The following is a 23033-nucleotide window of genomic DNA, read 5'->3' on the forward strand; positions in this document are numbered from 1 at the left end:
TGTTGGCGTCTCAGCTGCTTCCTTTCCCTGCATCTCTGGGATCGGAACAACATTGGCAGCTCTTTCTTAAATATCCAAATACATTTTGGTGGCGAATACCCAATTCATCCCAGTTGTATTGTGCTTCCCCACGTCTCTTCAGCAGATAGTTTCCATGCGATCTGCACGCACAACCTAACATGGACGCAGATGGCATCTGAATTGCATTGCAACTCCTGAGTTAAGTATAAAAGAATAGAAAACAAACTATTATGCTGCATTTTGCCATGTATTTTTTCTCTATATAGTACACATATTTACAGGTTACTAGCACCCACATCATGTGGGGTACGCATGTGTGTGTGTCTAAGGAAGGAGGGGAGGGAGGGTGTCCATGTGTATACACCCCACACAAGAAAACTTTTGAAGTTGCTTTCTGCCACTCTGCAGGAGTGTTAATCATTGAAGGAAAAAGATAAAAATGCAGTCCTAGAAGGGACTGACAATTCCTGCTGCTGATGCTGCGGGTGACATTGGATCGTCCTCACTAGCTCTACCAATGCCCCTCAATTCTGACCTATAGCAACTGCTGTTTGGTTTTCTTTTTTTCATTCCCCCACCTTGCCCTGGAGATAACCTATCTGAGCCTCAGTTATTGTCATTGCAAGTCTTCCCTGAGCAAGGAAGGACAATTGATCAGTGATTCTGGAGTGCTTTACTAGAGGATACCAGCATTTCATTTCCCTCTTGTGGCCTATATTGAGGCAGTCATCTAGGCTCTTTCCCCAAGTTAAATCCTAAACAGGTGCAGGGCATGCTGCAGCTAAATTGGCAGCATTGTATCAGGCTCCAGTTCTTCCACTGATGTCAACAGGGAACTTGTCAGAGCCCCCTCGCACCAACAGTAGGTCATTTGTTTTAAAAAGTGTTGCAATCTCTATCTATGGCTCTGAAGAAGGCTGTAAGATTGGGGTATTAGTGATTATTGGCGGCAATGGGGCAGACAGGATGGAAACTCTAAATCGGAGAGAAAAAAAAAAAGGTAACATCTGATGACTGTTTCTTTCTAAAGCCAAAGATTAGAGGTTGTGAGTGTGTGAGCATGCATTTCATTTTCAGTGTTAGCCAGGACAGCACTAAAATATTTTCTGAGACACCTGATCTAAAACTCACTAGAGCCGAGGGGAACCTTTCTATGGACTTCAACAGACTATGGAACAGATGCATTATATTCCTGGCTCTTACTGGAAACAGTGGGGCTATAAGTTTTGAGCTAAGCCCTGTTTTTATGAGCTTTCCAGCTTAGACTGGCAGAATCAAGATCTTATGGATCTGGCCTGGAGTTTGCAATCAAACTTTAGGCTTGTTTGAAACTCGGTTCCTGACCTTGGAAATTCATCCATCACTAATCTTTACATGCCATTTGTGCTTCATGCACAGCTTTTACTCTTTGTCTCTCAGTGGTGCCTGGCAATCGTTCAGAGCTGTCTCAGTTTTTCACCTTGAGTCTTCCCTTGCTGGCTGGATGAGCACAGCAGTATGGGCCATGAAAGAGTGCAAAACCTGGGGGCAAGGAAATGCAGTGTTGGTTTGTGTGAATGTGCCTGAGCACTCCTATAGCCCTTCTAGGCCTATGTAGAGACACACAGAAGAAAGAGCCCGAATAATGTATGTCTTTATTTAAGCTATACTTGGTAACATATTATTTCCTCTCCATTTCACTGCTGGCAGTTAGCTTGGCACTCAAGAATTAAGGACAGATTACAGTGATTTTCTTCTGAGCTCTACCAGTGGGGCTCCAGGGATGAGCCTGATGGGGAGGCGCTGCATGGTGGGTAAATGGGCAGCCGTGGAGACACAGTCTTCCAGGAATGCTTGGGAATCTGAGATACCCCCTGCATATCAATCCTCTCCCTCACCAACACTGTTTTATTTGTCATAGAATCATAGAATGGTTTGGGTTGGAAGAGACCTTAAAGATCATCTGGTTCTGACCTCCCTGCCATGGGCAGAGGCACCTTCCACTAGACCGGGTTGCTCAAAGCCCCATCCAACCTGGTCTTGAACACTTCCAGGGATGGGGCATCCACAGCTTCTCTGGGCAACCTGTTCCAGTGCCTCACCACCTGTATCATCATCCAATGAACCACACAGCTAACATGCCATAGCTAAAAGTGGTCCCAAATGACTCACATCTACAGGAAAGCAGAATACCTGCACTCTCACGATTGTCTCTGGGAGGATGAGGATCCTCTGTTTAGAGGACTCTGAGGAGGTTTTTTTTCCCTTTCATTTGTTACTGCAACTGGAATAACATTTTAAAAAGTAATGGCAATTTTTCAAAAGCAATATTTCAAAGAAATTGCTCTGGTCACTGGTGGTTTGTGATCCACTTGTGACTGTCCCTGGGGTAGAATGAAAGAAGAAAAAAGCCCAACTAGAAATATAACTGGAGGGACTACTATTTAGGTCAGGGAAGATCAGTTGTGTGTTTGCAGAGAGGGAGAAGGGAGAGATGATATATACAGGCGGCCAATATGAGTCAGGAATTTTAACACGCAAACAGCTTTAGCTTGAAGAAGAAGGTGTCCTATACAGTACATCAGATACAGAGCACACGGGCTCCTGCCATGTAGCCCCCTCACGTATACAGTGCTCCTGGCAGGGGTGGAGAGCAGAACCTCCTGTAGCTAACTCTCTACGGTCACAGGACAACTTCACTGTACAATAACTGAGAGTCACCATACACAAAACCTCAGCCTGCAGATCACAGTGGGTTGAGCCAATTCATCCCGCGTCCCTAGGACTGGCATTTCGTGACGTCTGCGTTCACTGCAGTCAAGTTCCTCTGTGGTCTCTGGAGCACAGAGACGCGTTGTCTCAGCAGTGCAACGTGAAAGGCCACGTGTGAGAGACAGCCTGCCAGCTACGGACCTCGCGTTACCAGCCTCACGGAAAGGGAGACTGAACACCCGCTGGTACATCAGGCTAGGACAAGAGTGTCACATTATCTACAAGGGTGGGATAGGAAAAGAAGAGCGGGGGCTGGACTCTGCAGGAAGCTGAACATCATCCAGGAAAGCACATTCTTAACTTTAAGCATATGAATAGTCTACCAAAGTTAAGGGGATTAGTCACATGCTCCAAGTAAAGCACATGCTTAGGCGCTTTGCCAGAGCAGATCTGAGGGATGGGGTCAAGCCCCTTAACGCTGGGATCACAGCTAACAGATTTCTAATTAACTACTCCTCAAACTAGAAAACCAGACACTAGTCAAAAAGCTTGAATCTCTGTTCAGAAAGATATTTCAAAGCCTCCCCAAAATGCAGAAACTCAGCCTAGATGGGAGTGCGCTTTGGCTCAGGGTAGATGGAGACACTAACCATTGCAAATTTGGATTTGAATGTATTTTGAGTCAACCCTGCTCTAAAGATGAGCCTGAGCTGACAGAAAGCATGGTGGGGCTGTGAGCCCCCTTCAAAGGAATCAAAGCACGCAGGGCTCCTCCTGGTTCTGCAAGTAGCATGGAGGGAAATTCACAATATCCCAAGGGGTTTTTGCCCTTATTTGAGGCAAAGACGAGAGAACTGGTGCTTGGACAAATGGTTCCTTTGGGGATCCAGTTTGAGATGAAGGTTATATGATCATCTGCTCCTTCAGACGCTCCCATATTTTTTAAGATGCTTCATAGCCACACAGACCTTAGAGAGCCTATGCTATAGCGAGTGAAAAATCACAGAACTGGCCTAAAGGTCCAGGGTTAACAGTTTTCTGTTGTAAATAAAAATAATCATAACCCTCTGCCACCATTGCCACAAACAGACAAACACATAGGCTCATATACAGCTTGTAAACCAACACCGTCAGAGAATACTTCATCAAGGCAGAACTATTTTCATGCCAGCTGCAGAAAGAAAGGAAAGCTTTGAGAATATACGAAAGAGCAAAATTATTTCTATTTCTTTAAATCTTACTGCTATACCTCTTTCAAAACTGTATCTGTAAAAGAATACACCCGGTGACCAGTCATGGACCACACAAGACTGTACATCGTCACGGGAGCTGTCGTACTGCTTTCCATGCCACAGGGCCTGACGGTGGACTCCAGATAGAAACCTCTGTGCCCTATAGTTTACCTGGGTCACTCCAGGTACCTGTATTCACATGAAACACCTTCCCTATCACACTCAGCACTGCAGAGGAGGAAGAAAGTTTGTGTTCAAAGCTGTTTTAATGAGACAATTACCATTTTTCTAAAGCATTTATCTCTTAAAGAGAAGTTGTTTTTTCTCAAAATTGTTCATATTTTGAAAAATTCCACAAATTTTTTAATAGGTCTTTTCTGGTTTTCAGTTATTGATTTTCTGCTTTCAGTTTTCATTTAGCTTTCCAAGAGCTGTTTTTATTTTTAATTTCCTTCTTCACTCCAATAGTAATTCATCAGCCTCCTTACCTAGTAGGCACTTGCACAGTCAAACGGTTTCAAAGCTTTTCAAAACCACTCTATTTGAAAACCTTGCCAGAAAAAAAGAAATAAACCAATCTACTTAAAAAGGAAGTTTCTTCAAAAGGCATTTTTGACATGAATAAATAAACACTTTCTCCAGTCAGATCTAATGGAGAATGAAATGACAAAACTTCAGTTGCCAGGGATGGCACTTCAGTGGCAACACACTGGCTTGGCAGCTGGCATTGGCATGATTGGGGAATTTGTAGACCAGAGAAAGCAAAAGCTAGGTAGTTGAGCTGGAATGAAAGAAACCCAAATCTACCCTACCCCAAAATGCCCTCCAGAAACTTCATTTCTTTGGGCACTGTTAATAAAGCAACATCATCACACAAGGTGTAACGAGAAGGGGAAGCAGGGCTGGAAGGGGAATGGCTGGCTATGCAATTGTATTGCAAAGAATTATTTGTTGGTTGGGTTTTTTTAACCGAGCAAAATACTGTGTCTTGCCAGCTGTGTAAATGGCATGACCTGGAAATTAATGTCTTCATTTCTGTGCAGTAGGCAGTTTCAACAGGTTGCCTCCTTCTCCTCGTGTGTTTTTGTTGATGCAGAGGATGATTTTTATTGACTAATGAGGACTGATGGCATGCAGCTCTCCTGTAAGAAAGGATTGCTCATACTATCCCTGAATTAAGAGCATGTTGGGTTGGGTTGGTTTTGGGGAGGCCTTTTTTCTTTGCCCTGTCTCCCTTTGCCTGTATGTTTGTCAGTGGTACCCTCACTCCTGCATGTGGCCATTCAGTCATGGCCTCTTCAGACTCCATTTGGTTACACCCCTGGCCCTTCCTCCCCACCTTCCCCTCAGCCGCTGTTGCCCTGCAAGGACCCACTGCCCTCACAGCCAAAATGCTTTGCTTCCCCTAATGGCATTCACCCGCCTCTCCAGACTTCACTGTTCATTAGCTCTTCTGGGACCTATGACCTGAACGATGGGAAGAGCAGACTGAAGGAAAAAGCAGACAACGGGAAGAGGAGTAGCAGGAAAAAGAGAAGGACCCAAAAAAGAGAGAGAGAGTCCCATTTGCGGATTCACGATTATATCATACAGTGCTTGAGCTGACGGGAAATGGATCTCTGTTCTCTGCATCTGACCCTTTCGCTTCCATCTGTACACAGTTCTCCCAGATGGAGAGTGGAGATGTCCAGTGAACCGGGGCGGTTTCCAAAGACAAGATGTGGGAAGGTCTTATTTGGCATACATGAACACAACAAGAGGCGTCTCTTACTTCTCCCTTAAAAATTAGCTCCCCTTTTCTCCTCGGTGATGGCTTTTGCCTGTTCGTCTTAAACATCCAAAACGGAAACTCGATGAAATCCCACGCCAGCAAATACCTGGGAAGAACAACTGCCAGGGCTCCCCCCACCTCCCTTCTCCCTGGTTGGTCTTCCCTTGGATCCACCATCCTGAACTCTCAGGTGCTCCGTGAAAACAAAAGAACATCCTGAAATCCACCAGAGGAGACATGCTGTCTCAGACCTGACGGCTTTCCTCACGCTTGTGCAGTTGCAGTGCCTCAGTCTTGGGCCACAAACACAGCATGGATGGTTTAGTGGACAATCACATTGCAATGTTTTAAATTTTTCTTTTTCTTAAAAAAAAATAAATAAAAGAAGAGGGAAGAAAAAGTTATACACACATGTATCACAGCATTTTCAAAAGGCCTTCTGCTGCATTTACTTTAGCAGTTCAGCCTCAGTTGTAAGCCTGGATGTAAGGCAGCTGGAAGATTAAAACCTCATTGTTGGAAAGTCCGCTGAGATGTCCTCATGGAGTTTTTGTTGTTGTTTTCTGTTTTTATTTTGTTAGATCTGTTTATTTTTATTATTATTTTCACTTGTTTGCTTCTCTAAAGTTTGGCAGGCAAAGAGAAAATGCTTTTCTGCTTTTCCCCACACGTTCTGTCCATTTTGTTTTCTGTGTTTTAAGCAAAAAAAAATAAAAACAAAACAAAAAACCCACCCCAAACGAATGACAGGGCAGGCTTCTGTCATTTTGTTTTAAGAAAGACAAAGCAAGTGGGTGGGTTTCTGATAATGGCCTTGAGGAGTTATGTTGTAGAGGTGGCTCAAATGCTTGGTTTGCTCCTTCGATTGCTGTTTGCATTTTCCCTTCTGGCTGCAATGGACAGGCTTTTTGTCCCCCCCACCCCACCCTCCATGTCCTGTACAGATTCTAGTTAGAGATCCCCCACACGGACCCCCTGTTCCCCTTCCCAAATGGCAGTAGGTAGGTGCAACTGTATGTTCATTCGACCTCTAAGGTATGATGCTGAAGTTAAGAGTTGGATGGAAGAGCCATGTGAGAGAAAAGCTTTCCCATCACTGTGAGAAAGAACGAAGCAACACGGAGTCCGGTGGAGATGTGAGTGCCGTGTTGGACTCAGCTCTACCTTGGCACTGGCATTAATTTGAGATTATATATATATATATAATTATATATACATATATATGCATGTATAGGTATACATAGACATATATATATATATGTAATGTGTGTGTGTGTATTTGTTTGCTATTTGTTTTAGCACACTGTCCCATTCTCAGGTCTAGATTTGGGGCAGTTGGTCCTGGGGACAGGTTGGACAGAAGGGGCCAGAGTGCAGAAGAAGCCAGAGATAAGAGTGAGGCCCAGGCCCCCCCACGCACAGAACATGGACCAGCCATAGCCGTGGCTGATGTCGTCGGGAAGTCCGTACAGGTAGCGGGGATAGCGGGAGAGCTCAAAGTTGATTCCAGCCACGCACGTACACAGTGAAATGATGCAGAAGGTTCCTGGAGGAGAGCGGGAAGGGGAGAAGGAGGGAGGAAAAAAACAAAGAGAAGTTAGAAGAGTGATAGACATACCGCTTTCCAAGTCACCTGAGAAGATCTGGTGCAAGCAGTATAGGAAATACCTAAGGGAAGATGTTCGTATAGAAAGTGGCTTAGTCTAGCGGCTCCACGGGGAAAGAACTGAGTGCCACCAGAGCCTTGAATATTGATCTGATGCTGAACAGAGCTGTATGGAGAAACTTCAACAGAAACAGTAGTTTCAATACGAGCACTCACTTGGGAACCAGAATGCTTCATGAAACCATTGATTTTTCTGGAATTTTGCTTTAGACAAATACAGAGTGGATCATCATGTTTCAGTATTTTTTGGGGGGGGGGGGGAATCTTGAATTTTTTGTTTAATTTCAATTTTTTAGTGATGGGTTTTATAGAAGAAAATATTACAAAATACTTGACGTATTCTGACTCTCTTGAAACATACATTTGAAATTACTTGGGAGGTTTTTTCCAGACTTTTTAAATATCAAAATCTAAAATCTTTCATTATACAACCCCCTTTCAAATATCACTGTCAAAACCTTAAAATCCCTCACAAAATTCAGATTCTACCCTCTGCATGACTCTAGTCCCCATCTAGATGCCCTCTGCAGTGTTGGGGAAATCTTCAAAATATCCTGTTCTTGTTTTCCATCTCTGCAGCAATATTTCATTTCTTCCTGAGAACGCTGCAAGGACAGGCTTCATAACTCTGTCAGGTGGTAGGTGTTATGGAAAGACACGTGTATCAGATGAGGCTGAACCTTAGCCCACCCAGATGAGTCTAATTTTGATCTTTGGCCTCCAGCTTCATCAAAGCTAAACTCTGAGCTCCTGAAATGTCACAGTTGCCACCCACACACGAAATAATGGATAGCTACAGACGCTGCGCGCCTGTCTCAAGAGATAACAACTAAAGTCAACATAAAGTTGGTAGTTTATTTTTCCTCTCTAATTCCTCCCTATGTGGGCCTCCCTGAATTGCCTGGAGAGCCCTGGGCACAGAAGGCAACCGCCAGGACGCATGCTGTGGTAACACACATGGTCAGTCCCGTGTGTTGTCCCGCTGTTCGTGCACAAAGCAGAAGCCTGCTACGTGTGTTACTTGTGCAGCATGTCCTGCATCTGTTCACTAGCAGCTGCTGGCGAGGAATCTCCTACTCCTCCTGGTCTCATCCCTAAGATAGCACAATCCTCCAAAGCAGTCACAGCCAGCCTGGTTTTAGTGTCAAGCTCCTTTCCTCTGGTGCCCTTGCCTCCTTCTGCTCCTTCCTGCCCCTGCTCCTGCTTCTCTTCTGCAACACTTTCCCTGTTGTTTCTCTGCTGCTTTGCTTTTTTTAGTTGCAGTTGCATTGAAGAAATGGATTTTACACTCCCCACTCTGAAGACACAGGTAAGATTATGTGGTGAATTTGCCTAGAATTAGGCTCAGAAACTGGGGGCATTTGTAGGAGCATATATACACCACCAAAAATGTGTGGGCTTTCCACCATGCCCACCTGCTTAGTAGGAACATCACACAGGTCTAGAATCTGCAGGCAAATCTCTATCATGGACCTTCTGTGAGACCACTCTCACGGCCCTCTCTCTGTTCCCTCTTCTGATCGCTGCTTTGTCTATTTGGACTGTCTTTTCTCCAACGTGTTTTGGAATGCCACTTGTAGATACTCTCTGTTGTAAGGGTCAGGGAATATGGGAATTCTGGGTGCCTCCCCTAATGCTGTATATAGCTGCCAGATGGCCCAGGTTATTCAGAAGTACTCATATTATGATAGTGCCACAGGGTACCAGTCAGGACCAGCAAGCTGCTGTGGTAGGTACTATGCCTATTTAAATAAAAATGGCCTTCTTGCCTCTCACCAGCACCCGATTAGTCTACAGTCAGTGCTCTGGACTATTGCAAAAGCCTTGTGAGACCCCAGGCTCTGGAGCTGTCTTCAGAGATGTCCTACACTACTTCAAAGCACAGAGCAGGATAAATGGGGAGGTCTCCCTCCCAGAATCCCTTACTCAAAAATCAGGTTGTTTGATTAGAAACCACACATCCCTTTCCGTGTTTTACCATGTCACTTAGGTTATCCAGTGACATGAAGGTGTCTGGCAAGAACGCGGTTGTTCCCTGTGCGACATGTCAACATGACTAGTACATTGTGGGATCAGGGAAAAAAGGATCCATCAGAGCCACTGTGCTCTGAACCAAGCTCTGTGGCTCATTTCAAATGGCTGTGGTTAGAAAATGACATGAAAAGCCTCTCTTTGCTAGCAAGAACATGATAATTTCAGCTGTCTTGAAATATAAGATTGTTAAGAGAGGTGGGTGGGAAAATCTGTGCGGCCAGACTGAAGCTGCATTTGCTAAGTACAAAAGGGAAGGAAATAACTTTGGATTTCAAATACTCCCCGTGCTTTCACACTTTGTCTTGCCTATTTTGATTACAAGCTCTTCAATGTAAGGAGCGTTGCTTACTCTTTGTATTTGAACAGTGCCCAAGATATTGGCACTCCACCTTGCTGGGGGTATTCTGTCCCATAACAAACGAACAAGAAAGAAGAATGAGTAACAACAATAGAGCAGAAAAAAAAACACGAGCAGGAGACTTCTTTAACAAAAGGCTGCTCCCGTCCTGCCCCTTCACTGGAGAACGTGCTAAGCCCACGACAATAAATAACGACTGTCATGCACAACGTTAGAGGATGCATAGCACGGTCCTCAGCCAGTCACCCCCAGTGCTTCTGCAGGATGTCTTGTATGGCACAGGTTTATCAGCCTCCCTAGTGCTATTCATTACAGACACAAAAAATGCCATTTTATACCACCTAGAGGAATCTTTATGGCCATTATACGAGTCCTATGTGTTGTTTGTATTCAGCTGAGCAAGGAAGTTCCCACTTGTAGTTAATCTGGCCTCTCACCAGGAGGGTTACTGATGAAAACTGAGTACGGTTATTACCTCAGGACTGTTTGGTAGCTTTTCCTCATGAACTGGCAATCATAACACAAAGGATTATGCTTGCAAATTGCGTAATTGTTGGCCATCATAGTGAAAGAGTCATGGTTGGAAGGGATGCAGAGACTGAGCTTACCCTTGGAAATGCAGCCTCTGCTAGTCTGGGTAAGACATGGGAGCTGGGATGGGAGGAGGAGGGAGGCTGTCGCTCCTGCCCATGACACTGCCTGCACTATGGACATAGCGCTTCAGAGGCAGCAGGACTGCAGCAAGTCATAAGTATCCCCAACCCTGAGATTCTTTCTCTCCCCAGAAAATAAACTGAACCCTTATTCATTTTCCTGGTAGGTTCTTGCCATCAGCGAGGTGCCCCCCTACACGTGCACTAATGCCCCAGATCCCCGGGTAGCCATAGCAATACAAACTTTTCTTTCTTTGTGAAAAACACTTCCCATAACTCTGGCCCAAGCAGATGACCAGACCTGAAGGCTGGTGGTCCAAGGCTCAGCAATTGCGCCGTGGCACTGGCACACAGAGTGTGAAGGACAGGCAGTAATAAGAGCTCACCGGGGATGTGCTGGTATGTGAGCTGGACAGGACAGATAAAGACCATCTCCTTCAGCAGCTGGGGAGAGCAGAACATGCCAAGTTCTTTGTGCTGGGATTTACACGTTATCATCCTAAGCGAAACATTAATGAATGAGACAAGGCAACAGCGGCATTTTTGACAAAGGAAATTCACGTGTCACTGCAAAATGCTTCAGTCAGGTGATAGAGGAAATTTCATGTAAAGCCATGTCTGTGCCACAGAAACTGCTGTTTGATGTGTAGTCTAACCTCCACCCTGACTCCTCATCAGACAGCCGCCCTTCCTCTCGGGAAGGGCAGCGGCTGTCCTGCTGACGGGCCGATGATCATCAGTGGTTTGAGCAGCTGAGCTATTAAACACCTCATGGCTATCTTGTGCTTTTCCTTCTTATGTATTTTGGAAGAAGAATATTAAACATTGTACTGAATATGTCCTCCATTTAGACTGGAAGTTTGTTTAGGACAGAGATGAACTTATTTGCTATATATGTGTATAAGATTTGGGTCCTGCTGTCCTTGCTGCAGAGGCAGACATGGTCAGGAGAGGGATGGCTGGGAAACGTAATATCATTGTTGGTCAAAGCCTAATTCTGTGTGGATTATGAGTCAGAGCCCTTTGCTGTAGCTGTTTTTAAGCATGATTATATCGAGCAGACCCGTGGGCCTATGCTGCTAGGAATTATTTTTTTTCAGTAAATTTTGCTTTTCCTTCTGATCACCCCGGCTGCGCGAGGGGCTGCAATGCCTCCGTTTGCAGTTTTCAAACCTCGCCTCCAGGGGAGAGCAGAACTGCTTGTGAGTGAACCGATTTAAACACAAGCAGGCTCAAACCATTCATAGCAAATACGTTTGAATTTTCCCTCACGCTAGTGCCCACCTGAACCATGTCAGAAGCCACGTCCTTTGCCTACAGAGCCCGCAGGCTAGGCTTCCAGAGCACTAGAGCTTGAAGGATTTCACAGGGTCCATGGTGGTTTGTGAGACAAGAACTGCTGCCTTTCTTAGACACACTGCAAACGAAGGTGAGCCTTTGTGGTGCTGGTGCGCAAACAGAGCCTGCTATCAGGAGCTTCATCTAAACATCCCTGTCCCCAGTAGTAGGGATGAGGAGTCTGACTGTAGCCGCGGCCACCGCTTCAGCTGGCTGGTGCCATCCCCTGCCCCGCAACGCTGGAGCTGACCATATGGGCCCTCCTTTCTTTGAAACCACCATGGGAGGCAATTTCAGGTAACGACTCCTTTTGGTCATTTGTGTGGTCCTTCACTCTGCCGTGTCTGGAGGAGCAAAAACTTCTTATCTCACCAGAACATAATTTATAGGAGTCCATCTCACTATGCCTTCGGGGAAAGAAGGAAAGAAAAGAAAAAATACTCCTTGGTGGATGTCCTCACCTGAAGAAGACATCATCAATTTGAATCCAAATCCAAAAAGCCTGTTAAAATGATCTGGGCACCAAGCCCCACCTCTGAGACCCGCCCCCCCTACAAATCATTTTTGTTATTCTTTGGAAAACATTTCTTCCACGTCTGACAGAACGATGCTCGTCCTCTCCCTTCCCCCAACAACAGGCAGAAATGACTCACGAACTAACTGTGCTGTCAGATGTACAAAGTAAACAAACCAAAAAACCCTGATTCTTTTCCCCTTCTGTTTTTTGCAGAGATAGAAATGTCAAGTATTACTTATAAACACCAGTAGATAAAAAGAGAAACACAAAGGTATGGATTTTAAGATGTCCTCTGAAACCAAGCAGTTCTCAAATAAGTGTGAATCTCTGCCTTTTAAAGTATTTTTAGTAGCTGCCATCGATGGCAATTTGTGGCCACTAATGTCTTTGGAAGGAGTGCTGTTTGTTTAATTATCATCACTTCTTTATTATAGGGTTATAGTGGAAAAAAAATCTCACAAGTAAAACAACATTATCTTTACTTTCTCTCTGCCCTACTAGTTTTTACTGTTTTCAAGGTACATCAAACAAACAAATAAAATGAGGTCTGATCCTAAAGTGGAGTGTGTACCATTAGCTATTTAAATTATATCACAATCAAATGAAATTATTAAAGAATAAACTGAATTCCCTCCCAACACAGTGATGACAAAAGCCTTTTGGAGGGAGCAGCTTTGCAGTAAACTCCTTCTGCGCACGGATTAAACGCCTCACCAGCACGCAGCTCTTGAGAACACTTTATTGCTCTGTGCATACACGCATAGAATATAAATTATTGCTTAATTATGTACTGTTCCAGCAGAAGCAGCTTGCAGCATCACCGATAGGTTGCAGAATAGCAAGGGGTTTACTGGAAAATTGCCCTTATAAAAAAAGCCGAGATGGAAGGAGAAGTCTGACTGGGTGATGGAGATTCGGTGCGGTGTCCTTGTGAGACCATAAACCCACCTGGGCTGGAACTTAATACATTTTTATTTTATACTAAAAACCACAGTAAACTGCGGGGTCTATAGCGGTGCTATGATATTGCATTATAGCCACTGTCAGAATGCGGTTTGCTTTTGGCCTTTGGCCTCCTTCCTCAAAATGTACCGGCGGCATCCGTACCCCACCAGAGCTGTACGCCTGCTGCGTGTTACTTCAGCAGCAGCGCCTGTCTATTGAATTGCCACTGCACAAGCCGTAATATGTTATGGCATCAGAGGACTATGTATCCTCTGTCACAACTGCAAATACTTAATGGGTACCACCCTTAGGCTCATGTAAATCAGTATAGTACATGCAACAATATTACAGCAGTTGAGGGCAACACTACTTAGCTAAAGTCACATTGTTTTGATAAAATGCGATAGAGAGAAATAGGGGAGTTGATCAAAGCCTAAGTTGAATAACCTTCTGATTACTTTAGCAATGGTGATTCCTATGACCCACCCAAAATAACATAGCAATAATAAAGTGACTTGACTACAGCCATTAAGCAAACATAATGGCTCATGAACTTGCAGCCACAACAGAGGAGGTAGCAAAAATTGTGCCAGTTGTAGTAGTGGGATGCGATTTAGTAGTTTACTGGGAGCAGAAGGGAGAGAAATGAAGAGGCTCTTTTAATGTCAAAATGAAGAAACATCCTAATCAAAGATTAGTGAAACTATCCCATTCCTGTGCTGGCAAACACCATGCTTGGCAATAGGCAGAGGCTGCCGGCAGATTTGTTTCATCCCCTGCAGTATGGACCTCCCAGGATGGCCCAGGCAGGGGCTAAAAGATTAAATGGAAAGGGGCACTGGAGGTCTGAACAAACTCAAGTGATTCCATCACATTTCAGATTTGCCAGATGACAAGACACATAGGTTTAGTATCAAACTGTACCTCAGGCAGGTGCTTCCCAGCCTAGCATTTGCCAGAGTTGAAGAGAAACTTGTGGGGTCAGGTTGAGTTTGCCTTGGCATATGACATCTCCCATAGCATGGGGAATTCATGCACCACATTGCATTTGGTCTTTTAGCAACCAGGTCATTCTGCCTCTCTCCACATAAAGTCTTTTCCTTCCAGTCAAAAAATTGCACTTCTCTCAAAAGGAACCTGAGAAGGACCCTCAGAGGGTTTGTGGAATCCTTCTTTTGTAGGAAACCTTAAATTGCTGAAAATTCTGCACACAGATGTTCTTCAAGACAAGCGAGACTGGAGAACAGACACAGCACAAACAGCTTCAGTGCAGCCTTCTTCCACGTTGCATAGTATGTGCCACTAAAAATACTCTTGGATGGAATACTTTCAGGGCTGAAAGGATAGTTACTCGCATGCCTTTTTAATCCTTTTCTCTGCTGAAGGCACTACTAAAGAAGCCATTGGGAGCTCTGGGTGATGGTGGTGGCTATCCAATTTGGATATTTTCCCCTTCAGGTGTTGGAGAAAAGCCTATCCATTCCTTTTTTGAAGAGACCAAAGGACTCTGGTTGTACAACTTTAAGTTGTTTGTACTGAATGTGAACTGAGGATCTTTGCTGCAAAAGGCTCTGGACTCTATTACTGTTTCCCTGAGCTGACCTGCCAGGAACAGAAAAATCCTTTCTGTATGTAATAAGCGATACAGTTATTGAGATATAATAGCCAGAAATCAAAATAAGATATAATTGTCTTGTCAACAAGGACCACGGGACACAGGCCACCCCTATGAAGTTTACGTCATTCACATGAATGCTTGCAAGCAACAAACTACCCTGACCTCTTCGGTACTGCCTTAAAGGGTCACGTGCTGAAATCTTCTTTGCTGTTGCAGAGGAAATACCTCTGAAGCCTCTGCAGCCCACACAAGTACGTAGGCACGACTCGTCTCTGTAACCCTTGGAAGAGACAGGTTGGGCAGAAACAAGGAAGGCTGCTGCTTCTGTGGAATTTCCAGTGGCCAGTTGGACTCTATCCAGGCAGATTAGACCAACCAAGTGTAGCAGTGATTTGTCCAAGGGAAATGTTGTTTTTCTAAGTTGACAACCTGAGGCACAGAGAAGGTGAACCTAAGCCTTTCTTCAGCCTCTGCATTTAACAAGATCTGCCACACATAGTAATTTGCTCTGCTTTCTCCCTGTAAAGAATTCTTCCTGTCTAGCAAATCATGACAGTATTACTCTTCCTTCTGTTGTATGTGCAGTCTTTCCTCTTTGATGCTAGGCATGCAAACAACTCAGCAAACATTTTTTTTGTAATACCCAACCCAACAATAAATGCCAGTTTTGTTTTCATTGTCTTCCTTTGGCCTTGATGCTTCTTACCATTGAAACTCAGAAGCCAGCAAGAGATCAAAGACCTGGTGACATTATTAAGGGATAAGGAACAACCACAAAATTTCAAAATGCACATAACTTGTTTTCCAGGACTGTGGGTGGGAAAGTCTTTTGTATTTCTATCAGATCTGTCTCCCCTACTTTGCTTCTACTTTAATTCACCTCTGTCAGCCCCCCAAAGACCTACTGACATCCTTGAGAAGCAAACTAGATTGCACACCCTTTATAGACTACACCGGGTTTTCTGTTCTCATAACTCTAGAAGGTACTGATACTTCTGTCAGTACCTCCCGTCCTGGTGAGGGAGAAATTACAAGTCAGTATAGCTGATATAAAATGAACACACACAGGAATATGAATAGCTCTTTTTGCTGAAAAGCCAGAGGGAGCTGTCTCCTTAATTTAGTGTATGCCAAGTTCAGGGAGACAAATCTGAGTTAAGATTGAAAACCAATGAGTTTATAGGTGCACATACACTACTTGCCCTGTCTTTTGCTCCAGACTGTGAGATCTCTGCACCTCATTACGAAGCCTTTCCTCTCCCTCTCCTAAATGCCAGTGCTCTTCTGTGATCAGGTACAAGGTTGCCGTAATTGCTTCTGTTGGTATTTCTCCCCCAGTGTGCAAGTGCACATCGAGGAGCATCAGAAATGAGCCACAGGAAAAGAAATGCAACACATTTGAAGGTTGACTTTGAAGTCAGCTGATAACGTTTCCATGGAGATCAAATGCTATGGAGTTAACAATGAATTCGCTCATTGTGCTGCTCCTTCCAGGAAAAAAAAAAACCAACACCTCTAAATGACTACACCCTGCAGTACGGCTGTGTTATTGATTTGAAAAAAACATTTCCATATTCCACCCCACCTCCATTCTCTTATGGAGGTGTTAACTCATAGGTCCTTGCTTTTCAGGGCTAGATTTGTCAGTACTGACCTAAAGAATCAGTTAAATTCCTGAGATATTGCAAAACAGTGGCATCTAATGAAAATAGTATTCTGTGAGAAGAAGGACATAACTCTGCTTTCAAACTTATGCTGTAGGGGATGCAAAGATGGGTGTTATGATTCTCCTTGAGGAGTACTACAATACAAAATTATAAAAGAGCATTTCAGCAGTAGGTACACAGTGACGCACAGAAGCCCATACAGTGAAAGTAGGTGATCTTTCATATTTCCCGAGAGTCTCCTATTTTGTTTTCAAAATGGGTGCCAGCATTAATAAATAAATGCAAAATATGTTCTTAGTGCACCAGTAAGCATAGAGAAGTACTAGAAGTAAAGACGTAACACGCTATCCCAGCTCTGCCTTTTGAGCATAATGTATGGTGAGCCTTGTCATGCCGGCAGCTGAGCAACTGTTTCCTAGCCTGGAAATGCTAAACAGGCCACCCTGACATCATATTAAAACCCCAAAAGATGGCAAAGGGGATGTATGTCGATGTGGATGATTTACTAAATGTTTAATTTTGGAGTGAAAATAAGAAATTAGATAATATCCAAAAGGAAAGTGATACTAATTTCTAAAGGGCGATTACTAATGGTTAGTCGGGCAGAACAAAGAATCCATGTATGTGGACTGGACATGTGTCCAGCAGACCTATACCCTTATATATGTATCTGAACATGTATCCATCAGTGTCCAGGTTTTGAAATATGTAAGAAAAGAAGGGTCACTCTTTAGGCCTCAGAAGCATAGCCTAAAAATGGGACCAGAGATTCTGACTTGCAAGCCCATCTACGAGGGATACCGCAAACTGTGTAGAAGAGAGGTGTTTGAAAAGAGGGACTGACAAATCCTGAAATTGAGGAAAAAGAGCATTTTTAAAAACAAGCTAACTCTTATTACCTTAATATGCAGTGCTCGGCCTTGTTACATTACTGCTTGATAGGCACTGAGGCAGAAAGCCTGCACTGCTGCTCCGAGCTCGTCTCATCGCAGGTCCATAAAGACCTTCATCAGCTCCTTTTCTGCCCTCCCCAACACCCTTGTAATATGTTTGACGGTTTTAAACAATCAAGAGCCTTAGAGAGGTTTAAACATTTAAAACCTATTAAAGCTGTACATTAACTCAAGTTCATTCCAATTCAAGATCTTAAATCACTTTAGAGCGTAATGCAAAATTTAACCAAAAGGACAAGTAGGAAGAAAAGCGTATGTGTGTGGTGCAGGAGGCATGGCAGAGGGGGGACTGACCTCGTCCCTCTCAGGCTTGTTTCAAAGACTTTCATAACAAATTTATGGCATCTCTTGATGCAAACCAGCCTTTGTCTCCATCTGGAGGTCAATCCACATAAATAAGTTCTTACGGTGGTCTGCAAGGAGCTTTGCTGAATTCTAAAGTTCCTCTGCAGTTATCCAGCAGGTCAAGGGAGGTGATTCTGCCCCTCTGCTCTGCTCTGGTGAGACCCCACCTGGAGCACTGCGTCCAGCTCTGGGGCCCTCAGTGCAGCAAAGACATGGACCTGTTGGAGCGGGTCCAGAGGAGGGCCACAAAAATGATCAGAGGGATGGAACACCTCTTCTATGAGGAAAGGCTGAAAGAGCTGGGGCTGTTCAGCCTGGAGAAGAGAAGGCTGCAGGGAGACCTTATTGCAGCCTTTCAATACTTAAAGGGGGCTTATAAGAAAGATGGGGACAAACTTTTTACCAGGGCCTGTTGCAATAGGACAAGGGGTAATGGTTTCAAACTAAAAGAGGGTAGATTCAGACTAGATATCAGGAAGAAATTTTTTACAATGAGGGTGGTGGAACACTGGAACAGGTTGCCCGGAGAGGTGGTGGATGCCCCATCCCTGGAAACATTCAAGGTCACATTGCACAGGGTTGTGAGCAACCTGATCTAGTTGAAGATGTCCCTGCTCATTGCAAGGTGGGTTGGACTAGATGATCTTTAGAGGTCCCTTCCAACCCAAACTATTCTATGGTTCTATGATCATTAATTTAGTATCTCCCGCAGGATTAAAACATGATTGGCATCTCATTTTTTCCAGTGATCCAACTTCTTTTGAATTACAAATACTTTTCAAACTGTCAAAAGGTATTATGCCCTTGAGAAAACTATATTTATGCCAAGCTTCACTGTTCAGATTGCAGCCACTTGTTGTATACCTCTGTTTTAGTAACGATCACATGATGTTGCTTAAGCTCTGTATGCATACAACTGTGCACATACGTTTGCATTTGCACTTGCCTTTCCATATGGAAAAAAAGATTTTATGTAAACTTTCTAAAGCAATTCCTTTTGGGAAAGTGCACATGAAACTGGATTTTCAAAGAATAATGTTGTGGAAAAGAAAAAAATAAATGTGGTCACAGAAAATATCTTCAGTCTTCAGTGTCATGATTGATCATGTCACCACAAGTGAACATCTTGAAGAATGGGTAGAGACCTTGATCGTTAGTGAGAAATAGAAATCCTAGGTGCTCTGTGAGACCCACCGTATTTCCAGATGAACTCCAAAGAATGTCTTCTACTTTCTCTTTTTGTCTGTCTTTCTCTTTGCTTCCTTTTGGCAGCTGCTATGTAGGTACTTCATAACTGCCTAGGAGATGTCAATCACAGAGCTTTGCCTTACACTTGCTGTATTAAATTGCTCCATTTTTGTTTCTTAAAATATTCAGCAGCGGAATGATTATTTTGAGATGGCAGGACCACAGTTGGGTAGGATAAACACTCTTATTTTCTACTGCTATGTGCTATTTTCAAAGTACAGTGAGTTAAATTTGGGACGCAAATGACTCAACAGCTGGTAACGATCCATGGCTGCAAATACACAGATGCCTCAGTTGTCATCTACTAACATATGCACAGCGCAGGCAAAGGAAGCACAGCACACAGGCTTGGGGATTTTGAAGACAAGACTCTCCGTGGAGGATAGAGAAGTGTGCAGCGCATCCAACAACCGTGTTGCACGGGCTCCCAAGCCCTATTTTGAAGTCCCCCTTTCTGATGGGGTTTGCGTCCCTCAGTATCAGCCTGGTTGTCAGCTCCTGGACACAGCGAGTAGTGCTCTGGCAGCTGCTGGGCTCTAGCACACACGTTGGCACAAACCCGAGTGTGTCCTTGTCCCCCTGGCGCCTTGCGACAGACCGACATGAAGCGTGGCATGGCTGGGGCAAGAGAAGGTGACCCGGTGTCAATGGTCAGTCCATCCTCTGGCTGCGGGGCTAATAAAGCAGTTTGTTGACTTACCCCTGGACTGAGGGAAGGAATATTTTGGAAATATTTCTGAGAAGGGAGGAGGATGGAAATGATTTAGAAAAGGTTGTTTCTCCCTGGATTAGAATACAAAAGCAGAATGCACTCATACATTCGTAAGTGGGTTGTTCTTTATTTCTTTAATAAACATCGTTTCTTGCGTCTCTGAAATAAAGCGTTAAATTGTGCCAGCACACCTGCTTAACTTTATTTTTTCTTCCCTCTCACACATCTTTCCTGCCTGCTTATCTCTGCTGCAGCAGCCAGCACTGGAAAGAGTAGGAGTTCACCTCTGCTGTGGGAAAAGGTTTGAAGCTTTTGTAACCCTGACTTAAGCCCTATGAGTATGGACGGGCTGCAAAGAGCAATGTCTCTGCAGTGCTCTTAGGTGGGTCAGAAGAAACCCAAATCAGCGGCAGAAGTGGAGCTGGCAAATGGCACTCAAATCCCCCAGACTGGCAGATCATCACTGGAGAGGAGGGAGGAGAAGAGGATGAAAGAAATTCCCCATGTTTCTGAAAGGAACCGCTAGGACAGAAAATCAGAGAGGAAAAACTCCATAGCATTGCTGTATGTGTGCAGCAAGACTTTCAGGCCTTTCAGGGAATTTCAGGCTCCCAAGCAAAGCCCCAAGCCCTGTATTTCATGTAAAAATGTCGCTAAGCAAAGACAAGAAACGAGCTGCTATGTGAGACTACAGATCATTTTATTACAGATCTGCATGGTGAAGCTAAATCACATGAATAAGGGCATTTAGCAGCTGGAATAATTTCCAAATAGACTAATTAGAGACTGAATTATTAATGGTAAAATTTATAATTGGCTCAAAGCAAGGTTACAGCAAGAAACACACTTGACTTTGCAAAGAATAATGAATATTTGCAAGGCTAGTAAAATTATATGCTTCTCTAAGGAAACTGTTAGCAAATGGGGAAAAAACCCTGAAGTGATCCTAAAGTGCATGTCACAAGACAAACTGGCAGAGACCAGATAAGAGTGAAGAGAACAGGTAAAACAGTAAACAAGTGCAGAAATGATTTATTGCATTTATTTGCAGTAAATCTGGAACAAAATAAGACAACGCAGAAGTCTCTCCCTGAAGGGCTGCCTTGTTAGGCATGCAGTAAAACCCCTAACTATTTCACTGAAATGTGTTCTCAATACAAATTACAGACTTACAAAAGGAAAATACGTGAATGTGCAGCTGAAGGACAGAGTTCTGATAAAGATGATAAAACGTCATTCTTTGTGGGTCTTTTAATACATTTACAAAGGCAAGTGATGTAGCTTTGGCCAGAGATAATTTTGTGCTGAAGCAAGTATCGGAACAAGGTACTGGAAGTGCCATTTTATATTTTCAGCTGGGACCAGGAACAGCAGTTCAGCAGGGAGGGGCACCAGATACGGAAGGGGAGGACGCACCCACTGCTGAAACGCTGGAGCGTGCCACCCTGGGGTAGCCCTGCCACCCCACTATCGCTATGGCAGGCACTGATGAGGAGGAAAGAGTTTTGGAGCATTTAGGTACAAAGTCAGCCCTGCCCTCAAAACTAGAAATAACCCACCAAGTTGGGCGGAAGTGTCGATCTGCTGGAGGGCAGGAAGGCCCTACAGAGGGACCTGGACAGGCTGGATCGTTGGGCTGAAGCCAACTGTATGAGGTTCAACAAGGCTCAGTGCCGGGTCCTGCACTTGGGTCACAACAACCCCATGCAACGCTACAGGCTGGGGGAAGAGTGGCTGGAGAGCTGCCTGGCAGAAAAGGACCTGGGGGTGTTGGTTGACAGCCGCCTGAACATGAGCCAGCAGTGTGCTCAGGTGGCCAAGAAGGCCAATGGCATCCTGGCTTGTATCAGGAATAGTGTGGCCAGCAGGACCAGGGAGGTGGTAGTGCCCCTGTACTCGGCACTGGTGAGGCCGCACCTCGAGTACTGTGTTCAGTTTCGGGCCCCTCACTACAAGCTGGTGAAGGGTGCAGAGCACAAGTCTTGCGAGAAGCAGCTGAGGGAGCTGGGGTTGTTTAGCCTGGAGGAGAGGAGGCTGAGGGGAGACCTTCTTGCTTTCTACAACTACCTGGAAAGAGGTTGTAGCGAGGTGGGGGTCAGTCTCTTCTCCCAAGTAACAAGCGATAGGACAAGAAGAAATGGCCTCAAGTTGCACCAGGGGAAGTTTACATTGGATATTAGGAAAAATTTCTTCACCGAAAGGGTTGTCAAGCACTGGCACAGGCTGCCCAGGGCAGTGGTTGAGTCTCCATCCCTGGAGGTATTTAAAAGAAGGGTAGACGTGGTGCTTAGGGACATGGTTTAGTGGTGGACTTGGCAGTGATAGGTTAACGGTTGGACTCGATGATCTTAAGGGTCTTTTCCAACCTTAACAATTCTATGATTCTATGTTTCAAAATAGCTGACTGAAATGAAATCATAGCTGAACTGGGAAAACTACAGGCTATCAGAGATTGTCTTTAAAAGCTGAGTCTATAAAGCAAGTACAATAACAGAAGGTGTGGTGAGGTTGGGTTTGCATGGTTGTGGAAGGACAATCAACCTAGCAGAATCTGAGATGCTGAAACAAGAAAATCCTATGAATGAATGCACTGGAGAGCAGGTGGAAAAACCAACAGTTAGATGGATATATAGCTTGTCTGCTTATCATGGTACAGGAAATATTCCTAACTTAACGAAGAACTGAAAGGAGGGATTCCTGAAGCTAGAGGAATTTGCCTTGGTAGAGTTGCCACTGTGCCAATTCATAGCATCCCAACTCTTTGGAGCTGGAAGTAAAACTGAAATTTGACCTTGACCTGGCAATAATATTAGCTAGTGTTAAGGGAGTAAAGACACCAACCAAATGAATTGACAGGTTTGCCATTATAATAAAACTAAACAAGTCAAGGATTTGAATACATTCAAAAGAACTTCTCAAACCAGAAAACGTGAGCACTACTTCCTGGGAACTGATGAGGAGGTCATGTCTAGACTTCAAAAAGCAATGGCGTGGTTTTGGTGCAAGTAAATATACTTTGGTCAAAACAATGTATAAAATGCCCCACATGCATTTCCTCAGGTAGATGTTTAACTGAATTACTTTTAGACTACTATTAGGTACTTGATGAGCATGAAAGCATCAAGTTTACCACAGGATCCTGACATTTGGAAGCAGTGTTACAGATGCTTCTAAAGTTCCACAAATTATTATAAAATTACAAAATTACTGGATGACGTGCCCAGAATGGAGCTTTTACTGGTGCACAGATTTTCAATAATTTGC

The 23033-nt window shown here is 44.2% G+C and overlaps 1 protein-coding gene across 1 annotated transcript in view; it reads right to left on the bottom strand.

The window, feature by feature from the left end:
* Positions 1–7010: 7010 nt before the first annotated feature.
* TMEM178B (transmembrane protein 178B) overlaps positions 7011–23033 on the bottom strand; it is a gene marked incomplete at both ends in the record, with an annotated part of 222246 nt that continues 206223 nt past the window's right edge. The window contains one exon of the mRNA XM_082308919.1: positions 7011–7261. Within this exon, the coding sequence (XP_082165045.1) occupies positions 7011–7261 (251 nt within the window). The remainder of the gene's footprint in view (positions 7262–23033) is intronic.

The sequence above is a fragment of the Platalea leucorodia genome (genome assembly GCF_965183815.1).
Source record: "Platalea leucorodia genome assembly, chromosome: 4".
NCBI classification, from domain to species: Eukaryota; Metazoa; Chordata; class Aves; order Pelecaniformes; family Threskiornithidae; genus Platalea; species Platalea leucorodia.